General features: G+C 37.3%; 1 protein-coding gene across 13 annotated transcripts in view; it reads right to left on the bottom strand.

The window, feature by feature from the left end:
* RIMS2 (regulating synaptic membrane exocytosis 2) overlaps positions 1-20,327 on the bottom strand; it is a 448,647-nt gene that overhangs the window by 58,986 nt on the left and 369,334 nt on the right. For 8 of the 13 annotated variants that reach the window (XM_085053372.1, XM_085053373.1, XM_085053374.1 and 5 more), the window contains one exon: positions 13,146-13,318. The exons of 4 other annotated variants lie outside the window; for them this stretch is intronic. In XM_085053372.1, the coding sequence (XP_084909498.1) occupies positions 13,146-13,318 (173 nt within the window). Of the gene's footprint in view, positions 1-11,944; positions 12,185-13,145; positions 13,319-20,327 lie in introns of all 13 variants that reach the window. One more of the 13 variants, XM_085053371.1, reaches the window with a different exon arrangement.

Genomic DNA, 20,327 nt, shown 5'->3' with positions numbered 1-20,327 from the left:
CCAACCCTGTCCTGGAGAGCATCAGGCACAGCATTGCCAGCCAGGCAAGGGAGGGGATTGTCCTGCTCTGCTCTGACCTGGGGCAGCCTCACCTCGAGTGCTGGGGGCAGCTTTGGGTGCCACGATATAAGACATAAAGCCATTATAGAGCACCCAAAGGAGAGCAATGAACATGGTGAAGGGCCTTGAGGGGACACTGTATGAGGGGCAGATCAGGTTACTCGGTCTGTTCAGCCTGGAGGAGACTGAGGAGAGACATTGCAGTCTTGAGCTTTTTTGTGAGGGGAAGAGGAGGGGCAGACACTGATCTTATCTCTGTGGTGCCCAGTAACAAGACCCAAGGAAATAGCCTGAAGTTGAAGTTGTGTCAGGGGACGTTTAGGCTGGATATTACAAAAAAATTCTTCACCCAGAGGGTGGTTGGGCACTGGAATAGCTCCCCAGGGCAGTGGTCACAGCACCAAGGCAGACAGAGTTCAAGAAGCATTTGGACCATGCTCTTAGGCACATGGTGTGATTCTTGGGGCTCTTCTGTACAGGGCCAGGAGTTGGACTTGGATGGCCCTTATGGGTCCCTTCCAACTAAGGAGATTCTATGATTCTGTGAAATTTAATATGGTCCTTGTAGCCAGTGAAGAATCCTGAGCTACAGCTATAGCAGTGAATCAAATGGGTCTGGCCTGTTCTCTGACCTTGTCAGCCTGCATACTCACAGCAGGCTAGCTTACACTACCTTATATCCTTCCCAGAACAGGGTTTTCTCAGGCATCCTGCCCACAGGGAGCTCACACCAGCCTATGCTATCTCCTGAATGTCCCTGATCTGAATCAGGGACACCTTATCAGTATGTCCAGCACAAAGCTATGTCAAAGAGAACACAAGCTGTTTAAACAATATGGATGATCAAGACTATGTCCTGGCCCTGTCTTGCTTACTGATCTAGAATTAGCCTTAAATCCCTTGATGATATTACAAATGTCAGATTGTTTTCAAATTCTGATATTCAACAGCCCAGTTCTGGCCCATAAGCTTTTCCTGAATGTTTTTAAAGAAAAACAGTAAGCAACCATAGAACTGCTATTCAAATACAGCCTTCTGGAAATGCAATGTTAAGGTTTTGGATTTCTTAAAGGCATTAATCGTCATTATCTCTTTGCAGAGACTCACCTGTTTTCAAAACCGAGAGTGTAATTACTCTCTGGAAAAAATGCACTTTCAAAGTTTTCCAGACTCTTACTACAGCAGATAATCAGAAATTCTCTGGTTTTTCTCTCCATTTCATCAATATTTGTACTTAATTACAGAAAGATTAGAAAATATTGCCAGAGAAACTTCCCAAAAGCAATGACTAGAACTTGCTACTTGGAAAACAATCCCTTCTGGAGCTGTTGCATACCCAGAGGGGAATTCCATAAAGTGCCTAAGGAAATCCTCATAGAAGAGAGGCAGAGAAGTAGGTCTTCACAAGATCTTTGATTTAGTCTTAGTATCTCCTGCTTTAGGCAGACCACTTCCTTGATGTCTGACCAACCAGAAAAAAACCTGTGAGGTTTGGGTTAAGGAGAGGGAAGATTTCACAGTGCAAAAGGATCCTGCCATAAAGGCAGCAAAACTAATTTACAGCCACTTTTCCCAGGACAGTATATGGCTTGTAACTCTTGCACTGGGTAAAATGGACTGCACTGTGGGCAAATGTTCTAGATCCTTAACAGGTTCCAGAGAAAAACTTGGTTTAGTCAATATTTTTGAATGTTAGGTAGTAACAAACAAGTCAGAAACTTCATCCAGCTTCTCTCAGTTTCTGATGGACTTGAAAGTGTTTAATAATCTTAAAAGAAAATACTGGCATATTTTCCATGAAGCAAGTACAGACACAATAAATACTCATTGTAACACATTGTACCAAATGGAAAATCTCATGCTGCTGCCATAAGTAAAAACCTTTGGCTGCAGTTTTTGAATTAGTTGCAGAGTTAGAAGGCATCTTGGTCAGATTTTTGTCTACAGAAACAGAAATATTTTCTATAAACTGGCTGATTAGTAGAGTAAGTGCCAACTTTCATTAGGAGTCCTTTGTTTAGGCCAGAAAACAAAAAAAACCCCACCTCAAAACACATACTAAATAACCACGTTGATATCATGATCCATCTGCCAGCTCAAAATAAGTCCCAATGACAGGAACTAACCTGGTAAGTTCTGCAGTAGTAATGTACAGCCAAAGGTACCAAAAACTGTCTTTTAAATCAGGCCCTGGCTCTGAACAACATGAGTCCATGGCAGAAAGCAGCACAGGGAGCAGTACAGAGTCCTTATGCCCAGTGACTTTGTAATCACTAGCCAATAGCACAGAATATCACTTATTCTACAAAGACTCAGTAAAGATGTAACAGATATCATCTGTTTCAATGACTGGTAGACTAAAATTATTATGAAAAACTTGATTTTTTTTCATTTATCAATGAATACACTTTATGAAAACCAGTATTATGAAGTACAGGCCTTTTTCCAATCTACAATGTTATTAATACTTTTAAATGTGAAGAAGATATCACTACAATCCATTGTAATGTAGATTGTTGGTAGGATTTTTGAGGATGCTGTTTGTATTTTTCAATTGTCTTTACAGCAGTATTGGAAATGAAAACTTGCAAACTCATTGCTCTGCCATAAGCATATGTGTCAGAGAATCAGATTTACACAAGTCATTTAGCAGGCCTTGCAGGTTTCTTTATTTCATTTCAAAGCAAAATTACTATTACTGCGTTTCCAGCTTAGTTCTCTAGCATTGATCCCTAATGAAAATAAGGCATCCACAATAGTGAAAATCCACACTGCCAAGTGTGCAGTACAGCTGTGGGCTGTGATGTCCTAGGGAAAGGATTTTAACAATTTTTCAATTGTTGTGATAGATATTTTCTAATACATGTCTCCTGTGAGACTAGAAGACCCACTGGAGACCCACTGGAGACTTTGTTTACTGCTTTTTACAAGCAAGAGATGAATTTTAATGCCATTCTTAATAGACCTTTTAACTCAATCAGAGAGGCTCTTATTTCATTAATTTACTGAAGAAATTTAACAAAAACAGCATTATGGGGACAGCTGTGATGTAGGAAATAACATTTCCATGGGAACAACGCTTCCGGCCAATGCATGCACTCGTCTGCCAATTCACATCAAAGGGAGACACTGCAGGTTCAAAATTATAATGACTTAGTCTCTGGAGATCAACTTGGTCAAAAATTATTCTATTAACTTATTGGTAGTATAAATCTCTAATAGCTACTGGGCTGACTTAATTATTAGGTTTATTTTATTGAAATTCTAACAAGAAAGTTGGGGGGGAGAAATAGAGGCATGTTTATAATCTATTTTGTTATGTATATTACTATTCAAAGCAAATTTGTGGCCATATATGAAAATATGAGTAGTATTTTTTTGATATGAAATTTCTTAATTGCTTTTTCAAAGGTCTCTTTCATTACAAATCAGGAATACCTCACCTGCAACAGTACTTAGGTTGTGTTGAGCTGGATCTCACCCTCTCTGGTAGTTATAAAGCTGTCCACACTGCTTTATTATTATAAATTAATAGAAGTATAACTTTTTCTATGACATCTCTAGCATACTGTGTTTCAAATAGGAACTAATTCCAAAATCATTTGGGGTCAGACCATTAGATGATTTACCAAACATTGCCACAACAAATGAGTGACGCAGAAAAACCACTGTAACAGCTAGATGTTTCCAAACAGCAGTTTGGAACTAGCAGTTGAATTATACACAGAGGTCCAGACATTTTTGATAAAAGTTCTCACCTTCTCTGATAGAATAATTGGCTATTTTTAAAATAAAAATAAAGTCGATAATTATTTTTAAATTTCAACTTAAATTATAATGACGATTATATTAATATTCATCTAGTGTTGATAAATTGTCAAGTTTTTCTCCACAAAGTGAAAGAAAAGCTTCGTTGCCCTGCTAACAGTAATAAATCTTTGATGAAATCCCTTTCTTTGATTCAGTGACCTAAGCCAGTCATTTACCCTGCATGGTTGCAGAAGAAGTCTAGCATGAAAATTAGTTGAGGTCTAGAAGTCTTGCATTAGTCAGCTGTAATATTCATTGGTAAAAAAGGAAGCCCATATGAGCTCTGAAGGCTTGGCAATAAAGTACATTGCAGTCCAAGACAAATGAGTTTTGAAAAGCATCCAAATTCTTTGAGTTTAGAAAGCATCTTTAACCCAGGCTGGCAAAGAAGCAGTTGTGTTGGTAAAAGCTGGATAACAGCTAGCTTGCTAAACTGATCATGAGCAACCTGATTTAATCAAGAGTGCTCTCTTGCAGAAATGCACCTGGAATGTACTTAATCTGAAAGTTAAATGTTGTGTGCTTCTTCCAACATGCTGTTGAATTAGTCTTCCAACAGGGAGAGGCGCCAGTTTTCTGTATTAACACTGCTAAGTCACAATCTACACTGCAAACTTGCTAAGTGCTGCTCAGTGCTGTTTCTTGAAGGGTTGAATAGAGCTCTATGAAATGAAAAGCAAGCAGTGAATTGCTAAACCAGACATTAAATCCAGTATGTGTCCCAGACCTCAAATCACCAGAGAGATAACGTAAAATGGAGTCAGGAAATTGAGAAAAATTTCAGACTTGAAGGCTGAAATGCTCAAAAATATACAGAGGTAAGAGACATCATGTTTTACCTGAGGGTAAGAAGTACCATGATTTATCATCTTGCTAAATTGAAATTGCTGTGAGGGAGATTTACTTATTTAGAAAACTTTGGAAGATAGACATGGAGGAACTGGACAGGATGCAGTAGTGAGGTTATATTAAGGGAAAAATCACATAATACACGGGGAAGAGCCAGATGTCTTGTAAGGGCTTTATTTAAATAAATTGCTGTAAGCAATATTAATCTCACTATAGCTGCATCTATACTTCACTCATGAAAGGTTGCATTGCTTTGATTAGTACTGCACAAAGTGAATATGCTCAAATTTGTTCCAAAGCTTATGTGCATATATGTGGCAGTGGCTGTCTAAAGAATAAAATAATTCTAATATTTCCTTCATTCCTTGTAAATTCGGGTTGCTTGAGGACTCTGAAAAATCAGGGTCAGAATAGGCACTGCTAACATCTCCCAAACTCACAGCATGTCTTTGAATTGATCTTCTGGGACTGAGAACTAAACGGACACGAGCAAGAGATCTGAAGCCATAATTACTTCAGCCAAAGAGACATTATCTGGGACATCATGATCTTGCCTGTCTGACTTCTGTCACTTTGACAAAATGACTTTGAGTCACTTTTGGTCTCTGGGGGAAATTATAAAAGCATACAGAAAACTTAAGTCCATCATAAAATAGAAAATGTGAGGAAAGGTGTTTTGTATCTTTCTGAATGCAAGCCTGGAACCTTTGTTTTTCTGAGCTGGGGAGGGCAGGTCTGTGATCAGAGCTCTTTGCTGAGACAATGTGTACATTGCACACCATGCAAGTTTGGAGCATTTTATTTCCTGCTAGGGAAAATATCACTACTTGATGACACATCTTCCAGCTTGTTTAGGTAGCACCTTATGCACTTTAAGAGAAGTATGAACACCCCACAGGTACAGTGAAATTACTGAAAATGTTCAGATGCTTGGTCAGAAAACATTAAAATCAGATATATGGGCAATGCCCAACCACTGGAGCATCATCTTTCAATAGCTATTAAGCACATAATACTAAGACCAGCACTGGGCCCCTTATCCTTAGTTAAAGTACAATGCTTGCCAGATGGCAATGTGTATCAAAGGCAATGGCTCAAACCCAGTAACTACATTTTAGAAATACTTCAAAGAAGTAACATGAAGGAGTTTATGTTTGTTTCTTAGAAGGCTAAGTGATGAGCTTATTAATTATTTTTGATTAAGTACATTTATAGGAATATACATTAATTTTACTGAATCTTGTCACTCTTCTATTAAAATAATACTCAGGTAAAAAGAGCGAAAACATACATCACTAAGATGGAGACATATCAGTTCAATCATAATACCCAAGAATGAAGAGCCTTATAAGCTTCAATATTCAATCCTGTGTTTTTTACATAAGTTTCTACCCCACTTCTAGTTTTTGCTGTTGCTATTCTTGTCCACAGACCTGTTGTGCTCAGTCTTGTACACATAAAGATAAAAAGGTCTGTCTACTGAAGAACTTATGATTCAGTCTAGCTTGACATATTTTCAGAAAATAAATCTTTTTTTAACACACTTAAAAGTGCAAAAAACTAATTTCAAAAATTAGATTTCCTTCAAAGCCTCCTTTTAATTTTTTTCCTTCATCCCTGCCTCCCTGCAAGTCTACAGAGCTTTTCCCCTGCATCTCTTGTGGTTTTGGGTTTTTTGTTTTAACTACTGATGCACTGTTTTTAAACAAACTTTAGTAACAGGAGTGCATGGGTGCTTTATGGATCACAGGTCAGAGCTGGCTCAACAAAGGTTAAAGTTCAGGCTGCATTTCCTGGAGAGGGAAGCAGTCTCAATGACATGGCATTGCTGTCAAAAAAAATGTCTGAGTTTGCTGCTGGGCACTGTATATCAAAGCTGCAGATTGTTTCAAATGTGTTATTTTTACTGCTCACCTGTTAATAATGAGTACTTCCAAAATCATTAATTTATTATATCGCAGTGGATCAAAATGAGTTTACTAGATGTAAAGAGGCCTATATATCTTTTGCACTTACTCCGAAGTAACAGGAAAAAACAGGTCTCCAAGGGTTTGATAGATGGTGACAAATAACTTAGAAACAGGTGACTGTGCTAGATTTCTTAAATTATTTGTATTCTACTGTCATTGCAGATTTCACAACAAATACATTTGTTCATATAATTCCTTTTGGAATCATTGATCTTTTGCATATTTTTCCATAATATTTTTCCAGAAACTACAAATAGTTTTCTTCTGTATGTCATCTATGAAAATGTAAAAAAACAAATGGAAGAAAATGAAAGTTAAAAATCTTACATGAAAATGTAGTGGCTTCAAATGGGCAAGAATTGGTCACAAACTCCTAACAGACTCTAGCCAGATCAATAATACTAACAAAATCTTACTGAAAAAAATTTTCTTTTAGGTTCTTTGATTTTAAAGACACAGACTGGCAATATGCAAGCAGCTCTGCTTACCTAGTCATAAGTATGCAGAAAAGTTATGTTAGAGAGACACAAAATAAAGTTGCTGCTTTTTATTCAAGGACCCAGTGCATCACACCTGCTCCAATTGCTTGGATCATGCAATGTTGTGCAGCTGAAAAGAGCTGGTGAGCATTGTACTGCAACCTGCTGTTCTCATCTCAGGAATGGCAACATCACTTTGTTATAATGTTGAAAAAATTGTTACACTAATGTCTTCTGTTGAAAGCTGCAGGAAACTGCACAGTAGCATGTTTTCCCTGAAACTAGATGAACATTGCCATAATTGGACCCAAGTTGTCTCTCCTTCCATGGCAGAAATGACACTTGGTGAACCTTACCTATCTATCTATCTATCTATCTATCTATCTATCTATCTATCTATCTATCTATCTATATCATCTATCTATCTATCCTCTATCTATCATCTATCTATCTATCTATCTATCTATCTATTTATCATCTATCCATCATCTATCCATATCTATCTATCGCTATTGGAAGCACAGACTGTACTGCAATTTTGCTGAAAGACTGATCAAGCAGTGGGGAAAGTGTCTCAGGCTACTGTTTTCTCATCCAGACATATGGCCTTTTTGGCTATAAAGTTTAGATACAATTAACTTCTTTCATCCAGTAGTGCAGTTGAAGCAATCATTGAAATACTTTTGAAATAGCTTAAAGAAACTAAACACATTGAAAATGGATTCCTGGTGTTTCTTTTGTACAGTTTTTTATATTTTTACCAGAATATAGATATTCAAAAATATTGCTGGCTTCCATCCCTGTGAAAGAGCTTGCAAAGACTGCATTGACGTGCTTTTTCTTCCAGCTTTGCAAAATACTGCATTTAACTGTTAATAACTGCAGTCGCAGAGGAAGGCTCATAAAACCTGAAATACTAAAATTACAATTTAATGAAAAACTAAGGAAAAAATATTCATCAGGAATCAGTTTTAAAACCTAAAAATAAAATTCTCTAAAGACTTTTTTTCCTGAATGAACTAGAACTAGAAAGTTAATTTTAAACAAATCTTTATACCTAACAAGGCAAGGGGCACAAAAGGCATGAACAACCCTTAGGAAGAGAAAAGGTTTTGTATCTCAAGAAATACGTTACTTTAAACCACATGTTTCTTGAATTTTTAAGTGCTCTGCAAAATTACATCCCAGCTGAATTTTTCCACTGCGAATTTTCCTTTCTTGGTTGTATCATCTTGCTACATAATCAGTTCTATTCCTTCTACTGTCTTTTAGAATTCACTTCCTTTCTTCACATGGGATGCCACTGATTCCTTCAAATATGTATCAAAACTTTGTGACTTGCACATGCTTTTTATTTCACATCTCTGCTCTCCTGTCCACCCACACAGATAATTGCTTTGTCCACTCTCTCACCTTTACAAATGACAGATATGGCACTGTTTTTCTCCAGCCTGGGCAATTTACCTAATAACCCCTTCCAGGGTACTAGAGGAAAGGTAAGTTTCATAGCCTTTCCATTTGTCTCATCTTTCTCCACACACCACTAAAAAGTTACACACTCTTTTGCACAGTTGTACAGAATTCATCCTTATTTCCTAGTATTTTAGTATTTTTTCTTTATCATATTTATCTTCACTCATTCAAGACTGAAGGATCAACTCCTCCTGCTCATCAGATGTGCCCCATCATCCACCTGATATATTTTTAGCAAGCATCTCATGTTTTGTCCTCATTGTCTTGAATGTTTGAAAAGAGCTCTCCAGAAGCATTCACAAAGATATCTTATTTTCTTTCCTCAAATCTCCACATAGCATTCATTGTCTCTTCTCAAGATGTCCCCAACACAGTGTTGTACCTGTCTCCTGTCATGTGTAACATCTCTGTTCTTCTGTGCTTCCCTCTCTGGCCTCACATATTATTTCAGGATTTAGACTCTATGTGCTTGGAACAGAGGTTGTGTTTTTCTACTGTATTTCAACAGTGAAATCCTGCTCTGTGATTACATTTGCTGTGTATTCATATGATAAAAGTATTGTGACCGTCAGAATTAATGCTTAGGATTGATATTAAGAAAAATGTTAGGAAAGAATATAGAGCAGTCTTAAACAGATTACCTTCAATAAAAGGTATTAATGATCAAAGATTAGATCTAAGAATCCTTTCTTTTTGGCCCTGAGATTATCAGGGAGATGGAGTAAGAAATAATGTCAGTGAACTGCACATAATGAATACTCAACAGCAAAGCTGGAGCCACCTTTCTGTTTGCTAACATGTATTGCCAAGAAAGAACATAATTATGACTTCCCTATAGGTCAACCATATGCCAAAGTTTAATTTTACAAGGTTAATGAAGGCAAAATCTGATGCTGCAACTATTTCTGCCAAAAAAGATTAATTGCCTTAATGTGGTCCAGTGCTCCAAAAGCTAATGCAGTTTATTGTGCCAAGGTACTCTTTAAAATAGTGATTGAATTAATGATGGATGTCTGTATTCATGGTCATTTCAACCCACCCATGATCTCAGCAGATTGAAGACCTTAGTGGGACTATTACCATCACTGATAAAGTATATAAACACAGTGACATCACGAGGTATGAGACTGTCCAACTAAAGATGCATCTCTGAAGTAAAAATATATGTTGAAAATTCCCATCTGCAATCTAGCTTTTCTTGATGCCCAAGATCTCAAGAACTAGATGATAATTTACTACTATTCTATCAAGGAAGAATTGGCTGCCTTTGTTCTGCTGGGTCTCTCAAATACCTATTGATATGTTTAATTGATATGTTTGGTTACTTTAATATTTGTGGTGTGTCTGAAGACATTCTTTTTTGGAAGCTGAAATCATTACCTTATCTTATAAATTGTCAAGTATAAGTTATTTTAAAAATCGCCAGAGAAATGAGCAGAATTTGCAAAAATGCTGACAGCTAATCTTGCCTTTGTGCTTGTCCACTGAATGCACAAGTCATGGTGTTTCAATATATTAATGATACACAGCTATGTATGTATATAAATGTGTATACATACCTATACCTGCCCCTATCCAGGAATCAATCCAGCTTTTCTGTTTGGTTCTTACCCTAGAAAAATGAGCACTGACTCTACCATGGGAAAGGAAAGTGAATATACACTTTTCTGCATATTCACATCTTGCATACTAAACGTGGTCAAAATGAGCAAAGTGGGCAAATAATATTAGAGAATGATTTCCATGCAGGGAGACAAAATCTAACACAAACAAAAGTCACTACACAAAAGTCACTTAACATCTTGTTTCTTTATCAAGTAGAGACTCCTGACTTGTGTCACTTCTTCCTGAAGGCAGAGAGAAGCTAGCAACAAGATGGCACAGGAAACAAGAAGCTGTTTCTCAAAGAGGACTTTACTTTCTGTGGGGGACAGCATTTTCGGTAAAGACCAGCTTGAGTGAAATCTAGATTCCAGGAACAGTCATACTTTTGAAAGGCAGTACTTCCAGATCCATTAGACTGGGAAATTGGTAGGAAATGGAAGAGAAAAAGGTCTTTAAATAATCTTTTCACACACTACCATACAGCAGTCTCTGGAACATATATGCCAAGGCAATCTTAAAGACAGCTGTTCCTAAACAATGGTTTTGCTCAATTCTAAAATGCATGAACTTGAGTGAAGGAATGATGGCACAACATCTACAGGCAGTAGTGTGGCTATATTAGTCCATACCACCCAAGACTATACACCAGGCATTTTTATTTTCTCTTTGTATCCCTTTTGTTTTGAGTATGTTATGTGTGTGAGCATGTACAGGCATGTACATGGGTAAGTTTGTAGCAAGGAAAGAAAGTGGAGTACCATAGAGTGCTCTGTGCTTACCCTAATGCACATGAGCCCAATTTTACAGGCATAAGCTATTTAGAGGTTGTGCAGAATTGGCAGCCTAAAAGAAGATGTATTTTTCTGAGATTTTTCTGCCATTCCTGTGTGAGCGAGAACAAGTTCAACAATATTGATCAAATCTAAATCTGAAACTCATTTTTTTGCTAATGAAGAAAGAAAGAATATTGTATTTCTCTCAGTGCAACATACATGGATTTTGCAGTACAAAATGTCAGACATTTACACGGTTTTAAGGATTTGTGGCAAAACAAATTCTATAATTCTAGAATATTATCTGATAAAACCAGAGGCAGTTGTGCTGCAATGCTTTGGAGGCAACACAGCAGCCAAAGTGCATGACCCCTTTAAACACAGCAGTCCTTGACAGTTATTCACATGGAACAAAGAAAAAGGAAGCCTCTGCTTTATCCACATGTTTGTCAAACAGTATGTACCACATAGGGGATTAAAAACAAAATCTAAATTTTCTTCTTTACTGTGGCCATAAATAAAAGTAAAGATAATTTTTATGTTGCTGAGTTTTCACTCAACAAACATTTTTCCATGAAATAATAATTTAAGTAGGGAATATAATAAAGAAGCTTACAATTCTACTTTTATTGTAGTCAAACCCAAACTTCAGTCTAAACCAATTTAAAAAATAATATGCTGCAGTTGTATGCATATTAATGAGTCAAGTTGGTGTGCTGCCTCATTTGGTATGCAGAACAAGTTCATTGAAGCCGAGAGTGAAACTTGATTAAATATGAAAGCATGATGACTGAAAGCAAAAACAAACAAAAAAGAACTGCAGAGAGCACAGGCAATAAGCAACCAATGGGAATAAAAAGGGAAGACAAGTAGGGTACTGGTACAGGAGAAAGAGTAGGTCTATATAAACAGAAGTGTATTTTACCTGTCATCCTCTTTCCCTTCCTCAGCTTGGTCTTCTTGAGCTTTTTCATCCTGCCCTGATTCTTTGATCTCCTCCTTACAGTTCTCTGTCACCTCTTGCCCTTCCCCCTTTTCATGAATTTCTTGCTCCTTTGCTTTTTCCTCCTCCTCCTCCACTTTTTCTTCCTCCTCAGGAAATACTTCATCTTGTTCATCCCCTTCCAGCCCTCCCTCTTTTTTCCCCTCTATATCCCTTGTCCTTCTGAAGTCAACAAAAATTGAAAAAGGCATGCAAAAAGAAAAAAGAAAAGAATAAATTAAAGTTAAGGTCATGGAGAAGAACATGCATGAATAAAGGAAATGCAAAAGAAATTAAATAAAAACTAAAGGATAAAAGGAGACATAAGGTAATGCATGCTGGCTAGGAGTCTAGTCTACACTGGAGAGCCTTGGAACATTTTCTTGGGACAGTCTGTAAGTCCCTCTTCAAATAAAACTTGCATGGCAATACATCACATTTAGAAAGAACTGTATGGCAGAAACAATGTGGTCCTAACAGTGCTCATATAAGCAGATGCTTAAACAATTTTTTTAAATGCACTATTTCTTTTAAAGGAACAATCTTCTAAGAATTATAGGTGATGGAGGTGGGTTACACCTTCTAGAAAAATTATCTTTCATTTGTGCACCAAATGAAAGCCAAAGCTCCTCTGAGTGCACACTGGGTGCAGGCAAAGAAAAAGCTGTTGAAGGGCAGTTCAATGACTCTACACCTACAGTTAAATTTGACTAGTGTAAGTATTAAATAAATTGAAGTGCTTTATGTCAGCATTAAATAATACATCTATGAAAGTTCAGTGTTCTATTTAAAAGGAAAATAGGATGCCTCTGCTGGCACAAATTTTCAAGTTAAGCTGTCTTTTCAGCCATATTAAGTCTATTTTACAAAATGGTTTTCAGGAAGTGTGTCTAATGCTCGCTGACAGCATATGTTTGTTATTTTAGTGTATGCTAGATAATCCAAAACAACAAAACTTGACTAAAAACAAATACCATGAAGACTTCAAAAAGCATTAGATGAAAAAGACATTTAAGCCAGTATTTTGCAAAATCTGTACAAATGTTATTTTAGGCAAAATGCCAATGTCAAATACAAATATTGATAAGTGCTCTCTTACTCAAATTACACAGCTATACCTGACATTACAGCTCATCGTGCTTACCTGATTTTCTTGTTTCCCCTGGGACGCTCTGACTGGACAGACATGTAGCTCGTGCTGCTGAAACGGGAGGCGCTGCTGGTCCGTGACACAGCAGAGACATCGCTGACATCGCTGTCCGAGGACTTATTGGAAACGTTGTCTGAGCCTCGATGAGGATCCCGCCCTGACCGATACTGCAAGAGGAAAGGGACAAAGACACGGTGTTGTCATGACATGCTACCACAAATCAGCTATGGACCTGGTCCCTGGTGCTATCTAAACTGCCTTCGTCACCACACTGCCTGAACTTTTATAATGAAGTTTTTCACTGATACAGAATAGAAGTTATGTCTTGGATTCTATTAATTTTGCTCTGCTTTGCTATCCCAGTTAAGTTATTAGCTCCTCAGTTTCAACTTGTACAAAACTTCCAGCATGTCCCAAAGTTTCACAAAGCTTAGCAAAGACATCTAAACCCTCATAGAATATTCTTACAATGACTGTTTCACCCGCACAGAAAGGAGAGCAGAAAGATTATTGACTTGCCTGTGATTACTGAGCTCATGAAAGATTAAACAGGAGACAGAATGTGCTGCATGCTATCTATAAAGTACATGTCTCTTTTGGGGCCTAGCCTGTTTACAAGAACTCCTAACTGATAAATGTTAATTTTTTCCCCCAAGTGAATAGATAGATAAGATTATCAAATCAAAAGAAAAGCGATGCTGCAGCTATGCAAACAAACCTGCATTTTGTTTTATTGCTGGGCCGAGAATTCTGGAAGGATGGCACTGGACTAGGGGTAATTTGTAGGGAAAATGTACATGTGCCTCAGAAATAAAAAATTACAAAGATATTTGAGCTGGTTAGCAGTATATATCAAACATGGAACTGACAGGTGACTGGTGGTCAGCAGTAAGCCCATTTAACATAGACAGTATCATGCAGCAGTATTCAGGTTAGATCTGAACAAAATATGATGGCTATTTGTTTTTGTTACACATAAGCTCTAAATTAATGCTAAGTCTGTGCCACTCTTCATGGCACTATATGCAAATATAATAAATAGCAGAAAGATATTTTTCCATCTTCTCTTCATATACAGGCATTTCTGGGTACACAGAAATCTGATGGGCTGCTACCAGTTATCTTTTCAGCAAAATAGTACTGCAAGATGAATTGTCAATGATCACCAAGTAATTGTTTGGAAATAAGACAGTACAGAAAGATATGAAGAGAAGCACAGACAAGACTGAAAGAAAACAATGGGAAAAATTATCTACCTAACAAATCAGTGGCTTGTTGAACTCTTGGGGGTAGGAACATTGTACTCAGCCACACGGAGAAAATAATTCACAATGTAAAATGGCAGACCTGTGTAGTATTGCAGAAGAGAAGGGTGTCTTGGTTTAGCTATCAAATTTGTACCTTTTTATAGTTTTAGAACAAATATCTTTCATGAACTACAAAGATCATTTGTTTCTGCTCTTACAAGGAATGTTACACTGGAAAATATTCCAAAAGACTGTGCAGTATCTACATAGGATTTCAGAATAGCATTTCAGTGCCTTTCCTCATAAATTATTTTTACATTTAGAAATAGTAAGTTATTCTGCTCATTTTAAGACAGGGAAATGAAATAAAGATAAGAAAAAATGCTCATGCAAGTTAGACTGTACACCTGCTGCAGAGAGTGACCAAGCACAGCCATAACTCCACACTTACAAAAATGTTTGCACATTATGCAACAATCTATATCATTCTTCCTGATCTGTATTAATTTACCATATTTGTGTTCGCTGACAACCACTTGAGTCCTTCCCTGCCTTTAAGTGTGAAAGTGTATTTAGCCATCCATAAACTCCGAGAGTATCTCTGTGATTACAGCATTAAAAGTTTTAGTATTTACTAACTGGTTCTATTGATGCTATTAATGTTTTTGCTTGATAAAAAAGACAGCACATACTATTATATGATATGTTCATTTGGGAACATAAAAGCAATGATTAAACAGCTGTCCTGATCATCAGAGGTGATGGGAACATTTCACCAGAACAAAATTAGTGTTTTTTATCAGCAACTCCTTTTAAAGGATCAACTACTCAGTCTTTTAGAGAAATAAAAATAACTATGCCTAGAGAAATGTGTATATATTGAGTCGATCCCCCAGCTAAACTTCTCTGTGATAATCCTTCATTTAAGACAAAGTTATGAATGTAGTTTCTGTTGATTTAGCCTGAAGCTACAAAGATGGAGAAGTACAGCCTGGTGTACTGGGCTACCATCATACATTATGGAAAAGGCAACACAGAGCTGCCCTCAGGCCTTCAGCTCTGTCTGAGCCCCAAGCAGATGTCCCTGCTGTGCCAAACCCTGCCATGGCCACAGTGCCACTGGCTCCCACCCAGCTAGTGTACAGCCAGGAGATGAATGCCGGTGTGAACAGGGCTCCTCCTGCCCCAGGCTGGGCACACTGCTGCCATGGCAGACCTCACTGCTTTGGGGAAGGAAGATGGACCATAGCATCACACATAAATCATTGATGGAATTGTTAATCGTATTGCAATTAAGGGGTAGGTAATTAGGTGTGGTGATTCATAGAATAACAGGCCACAGCCTGCAGATCCTACACTGAGCTTGGCCAGCAGTCCACAGAAATGAGCCCCTCTGAATTAAACGTGAAGCAGCAAACAGTATTAGCATTGCACAATATTATTCTAAAGAGTCATTCTGTAGTACACAAAGTTTCAAAAACCTGTGATTTTTATCTTCTCTGCTTCAATTCCACACCTAGAGAACATCAGTTCTTAAACTACAGCATAGCAATGTGCTGTATATAACAAATTAGACATTTCCATAAATTAAAAACCTTATTGTGTTGGTTTGGGGCTTTTTTTTTTTCAAATCAATGCAATAGTAGTGATATATAGCAAAGACTGAGAATTTATTTGGAAAGAAAAACAACTTAAAAGCAAATAATTTTAGAAATATGTGAAAAAAAGAACATTAAATCATTACTTTATCCTTTTTTTCTCAGTTGTATGCAAAGGTATTTCCTGTCAAATGCTTTTTATTGGGCTAGATGTCACTGATGTATTATTTGAGCCTTACAGCTTTGGGATCTTTTAAGATTAAAATTTGGAAAGTTAATTGGTCCTTTTATTAAATCTGAATGCCTTAATATACAATATTTTTAAAGGTTTTATTTATACCTTGTCTGAATAAGAGTCTTAGCATCTGCTAGCTGCCTACCAAGGTAATGTCCAGTGAATGAAATTAAATTGTCTTTCTTGCTGGACAAAGGTCAGATATCTCATATTCATTCATACTTTATTCTGCTGCCAAGGTCTACTTTTAACTTATGTCTGACTTAATTTTGTTTAGGAAATGGATTACAGTAGTGTATTGCATGTTAGTGTCTCCCTAACTCCAGCACAGAAGATCAAAGTAACCATTCTGCTTGTCTGACAGAAGTCATGCTGGCACTTTAGTTTTACATTTGTTTCTTAAATTGTAGTTCTGTATAAGGCAGTTTTTGAAGTGCTCCTTTGCTGACTGCCTCAAGAGTAAAATGGCACTCCACTGTGCAAATATTGATTTTTTTAAAAAGCATTCAGTTCTTTCACGTTATATACTCCAACCATAAAATGCAACCATTTTTTCAATTTTGCACTATTGCTTGTTCAGTTTTTGTATGGTTAAAGTTGCTCCAAGGCATCACATCTTCATATATTTCACATCCTTCCTTCCTTCCTTTCTTCCTCCAAATTTCACTTTCTTTTTTTTCTAAACAAGATCATTTATTGGACTGAAAAAGTAATTTTAACCAAGTGCCACTCTTCCCCCATCATATCTGAAAAACAGATACCATTTCTCATCCTTCTCAAATGCTGCCCCTATGCACTGTGCTGTAGGATTTGCACTGTCTGAGTGCACATTGCCAGGGAGCTGCAGCCCCTGTGGCTGGATCAGCATGGCCACTGGTTTGGACCATCAGCTCCATCAACTACTCTGTATACTCCAATATCCCTCAACAGAAAATATGGACACATGTGGGGTAAAAGGACAGTAAGGACCCTCCCGCCTCCCCTGGGAGGCAAAATGTACCTGCTTACTATGCAGGTTAATTTAAAAGTCTCTTTCAGATTCTTTTTTTTCTCTTCTAAATATCAGCCACAACAGCAGGAAAATTATCTCCTAAATTTCCCAAGGTTAGAAATATAGGCCTCTTTTGGTGGAATATGATTAAATTTTCATTTCCAACCCAGTAAAGGCTCATATAATATAGGCAACATTCTGGACTTCACAACCCATTAAGTAGTTACAGAACCCAACCTCTTCAAGCTGATTCAAAAATGGGAATTCTGATGAAAGCAGAGGGCTTCATTAAAAATTGCTTTTGTAATTTTAATAGTAAGATGGCTTTGTCCTGTCTTGCACTATTGAAGATCGAGAAAAATTTCATTATGACAGATTCTATCAAACAAGTCCGCAAGTTTCTAAAACCATTTTTATCTGCGTTAGTAGAATAATCAGCTGGAGAGCCTAACAAAAGGACAGTTGGGTGTTAGTAGTGCCTATGCCTTTGAACTTCGAGAGATTACTGTCCTTTCAGGATGAACTCATGATTATTTAAGCTGAAAAACAAATACCTGCTCTGCTTCCTAACACAACAAGCTCTGAAAATATTTTCATCTCTTGTGAACTACCAGTAAATGACTGACAGGCCACACAGAGCTAAAACTCGTCTGGTACTGATGCTCTTATTTCTGGAAAGAAACTGTTTTGGAACTTCTAGTTCAAAGGAAATATTAAAGCATTTCATGTTGTTTTACTCTATTGTTACCAGTCTTCCATTTTGCACTACACAGTCATGCAATTTTCCCGGCAATTCACATTGTCAGTTATTTCTAACCATCTTTCTATTATCTTTTTTTTTAATAGTCTACTCATCAGGTATTATTTGCTAGCATTTACATAGGGACATGCAAATTTGGTCAATGTTTTTAGTGATCAAAATGTTGGGAAGATGTCTCAGACAATTGTCCATTGTGCTACTACCAGAAGATTAAAGAACCATTCTGGACTATTTCAATAGCTCTTTGACTCACTAACAAAAGCTCTCAAGCAGCCAAAGCACAGCAATTTGAAAAGTTCTATAGCTTTCAGTGCAAATTCACAACCTCTAAAGGCATTGCAGATTTTAGTTACCACATATTATTTGAATGAATGTTACTGGTTTTTTTGACTCTTTCTAAAACTTTTGTTAATGGCTGCCTAATGAAGTCTGCCATTAAAAATAAAGTCAAATACTTACTATTAATTATGACAATAATATTACATTTATATAAAGCAAAAAATTCAGACATTTTTACAAAATACCATATACAAATGAGTACATACAATATATGTTTACCTGTAGCTTGCATACACACAAACTCAAGATGAAGGCTATGATTAATCTGCACTCTCATGTAATTTATACTTAACCAGCTCAATCATCTGTGTTTACATTTGTCACTCCTGTCAAGATCCATCAAGGCAATTGAGGTACAACCAGCTAGGTCTGCCTTTGCCAGTTCTGCATTAACTATCACATGGCACACAGATGTCCCTCAAGAGATTAATTCTTGCACTGCTCTTGCATTAGATATTAAGTATATAAGGAGATCCACAGTTGCTTTGGGCTTCTCAATATGGAGCTGCAGCCAGCTCTACCGTAGACTATCCAAGAGCTGGACGCTGTGCTATCTTCCTCCTTTTTATTTCTAATTCTTCGATTCTCCTTTTTTAACCCTTCAGTGAGTTACATTGGCATATGTTCTAACTCTGTTCTCCCTTCAGCCAGTTCTTGCTTTGTGTTCAGCACCCTTTGATCTCCCGAGCCTGGCCCGCTCTGCCCTGTGCACCTCTGCTGGCATTCTTGCCTTGCACTAACTAAAGGAGAGAGCTACTCATGTTGTTACTTCTGAGCAGTACAGTGCCCAGACCAGTAAATCTAGCTGAATATACAGTGGTTCTCTGTACATTCATCCCTCACTCCCATTCCTTATCCAATAATTTTTTTTCTCAGTATTCAAAACATTCCCATCCACTTCTACCTTGAATAAAAAGAAGTGATTGTAACTTGGTTTGCAAAACCCACTTTTTAAACCATCTGAATTTCCAATAAATTTTGATCAGCAATTAAAACATCAGTAAAAAGGAACATTTATATTTCTATTGAACATGTGGAAAAAACCTACTTTAAAAGTTTCCACATCTTTTCCTTTGTAGTATGGTGCCATCTATTTATCAGTTTCACTACCCAGTACTCATATATGCAGTCTGACAAAGGAATTACTGAAACCTGATTTCACTGTGAAAATAAGCCATGTTGCAAATAGCATCCTACTGGTAAATTAGGTAATGAAAACGATAAAGTGAGTCAGCAGTAGGCCTTGGCAGGGAGGAAAGACAGCCTTGGTTGTATTAACTCAAACACAATGAGTAGAACTAGAGGAGTGATTATTCCCCTTTATTCAGCAGTAATTAGGATGCATCTAGAATATTGTAAGCACTTTTGAGACCCAAAGTAAAACAATGACATTGATGAACTAGATTAAGTTTATTGGAAGGCCACCAAGCTGCCTGGGGGAGCTGGGCTTGTTCTGCCTGGAGAAGTGATGGCTATGGGAGTACCTAACAGCAGTTTATCAGGTCATACTGGGAACAACATCAAAAAGACAGAGCCAAGCAATTCACAGCAGCTCTGACTGGTACAAGTAGGCAAATTTTTAGCATAGGTACAGTGAAGTAATGGATGATGTAAAGTTGCCCAGAGTTGTGCAGTTTTCGTCCTTGAATGTTTTAATTCAAAACCAGCTAAAACCCTGAGGAACCTGTACTGATTTCATGCAGACCTTGCTTTGGACCCCTGCTAAGGGTTGGACTAGACAGCTCTTGAGGTTCTCTCCAACCCAAATTACTTTGCCATCCTATGGGTCAGGGTGATCCAGGAGCTGAAGATGAAACTCCAAGGGCAGAAGTAATGCAGAAGTCACCAATGTAGCAGTGCCTAAGGACAACTGGAAATTCACAGGGAAGTAGTCCATAGGCAAGCCAAATCAAAAGACAAAAAATCATCAGCTTCACCATGCTGACATATGGCATAATTTTTTTAAGAACTCCCGAAGTGCACAAAATTATATAAATACAGGGAAG

This window comes from Lichenostomus cassidix, chromosome 2 (assembly GCF_008360975.1).
Source record: "Lichenostomus cassidix isolate B80296 chromosome 2, HeHo_3.0, whole genome shotgun sequence".
Classification (NCBI taxonomy): Eukaryota; Metazoa; Chordata; class Aves; order Passeriformes; family Meliphagidae; genus Lichenostomus; species Lichenostomus cassidix.
This window is presented reverse-complemented; position numbering and strand designations above follow the sequence as displayed.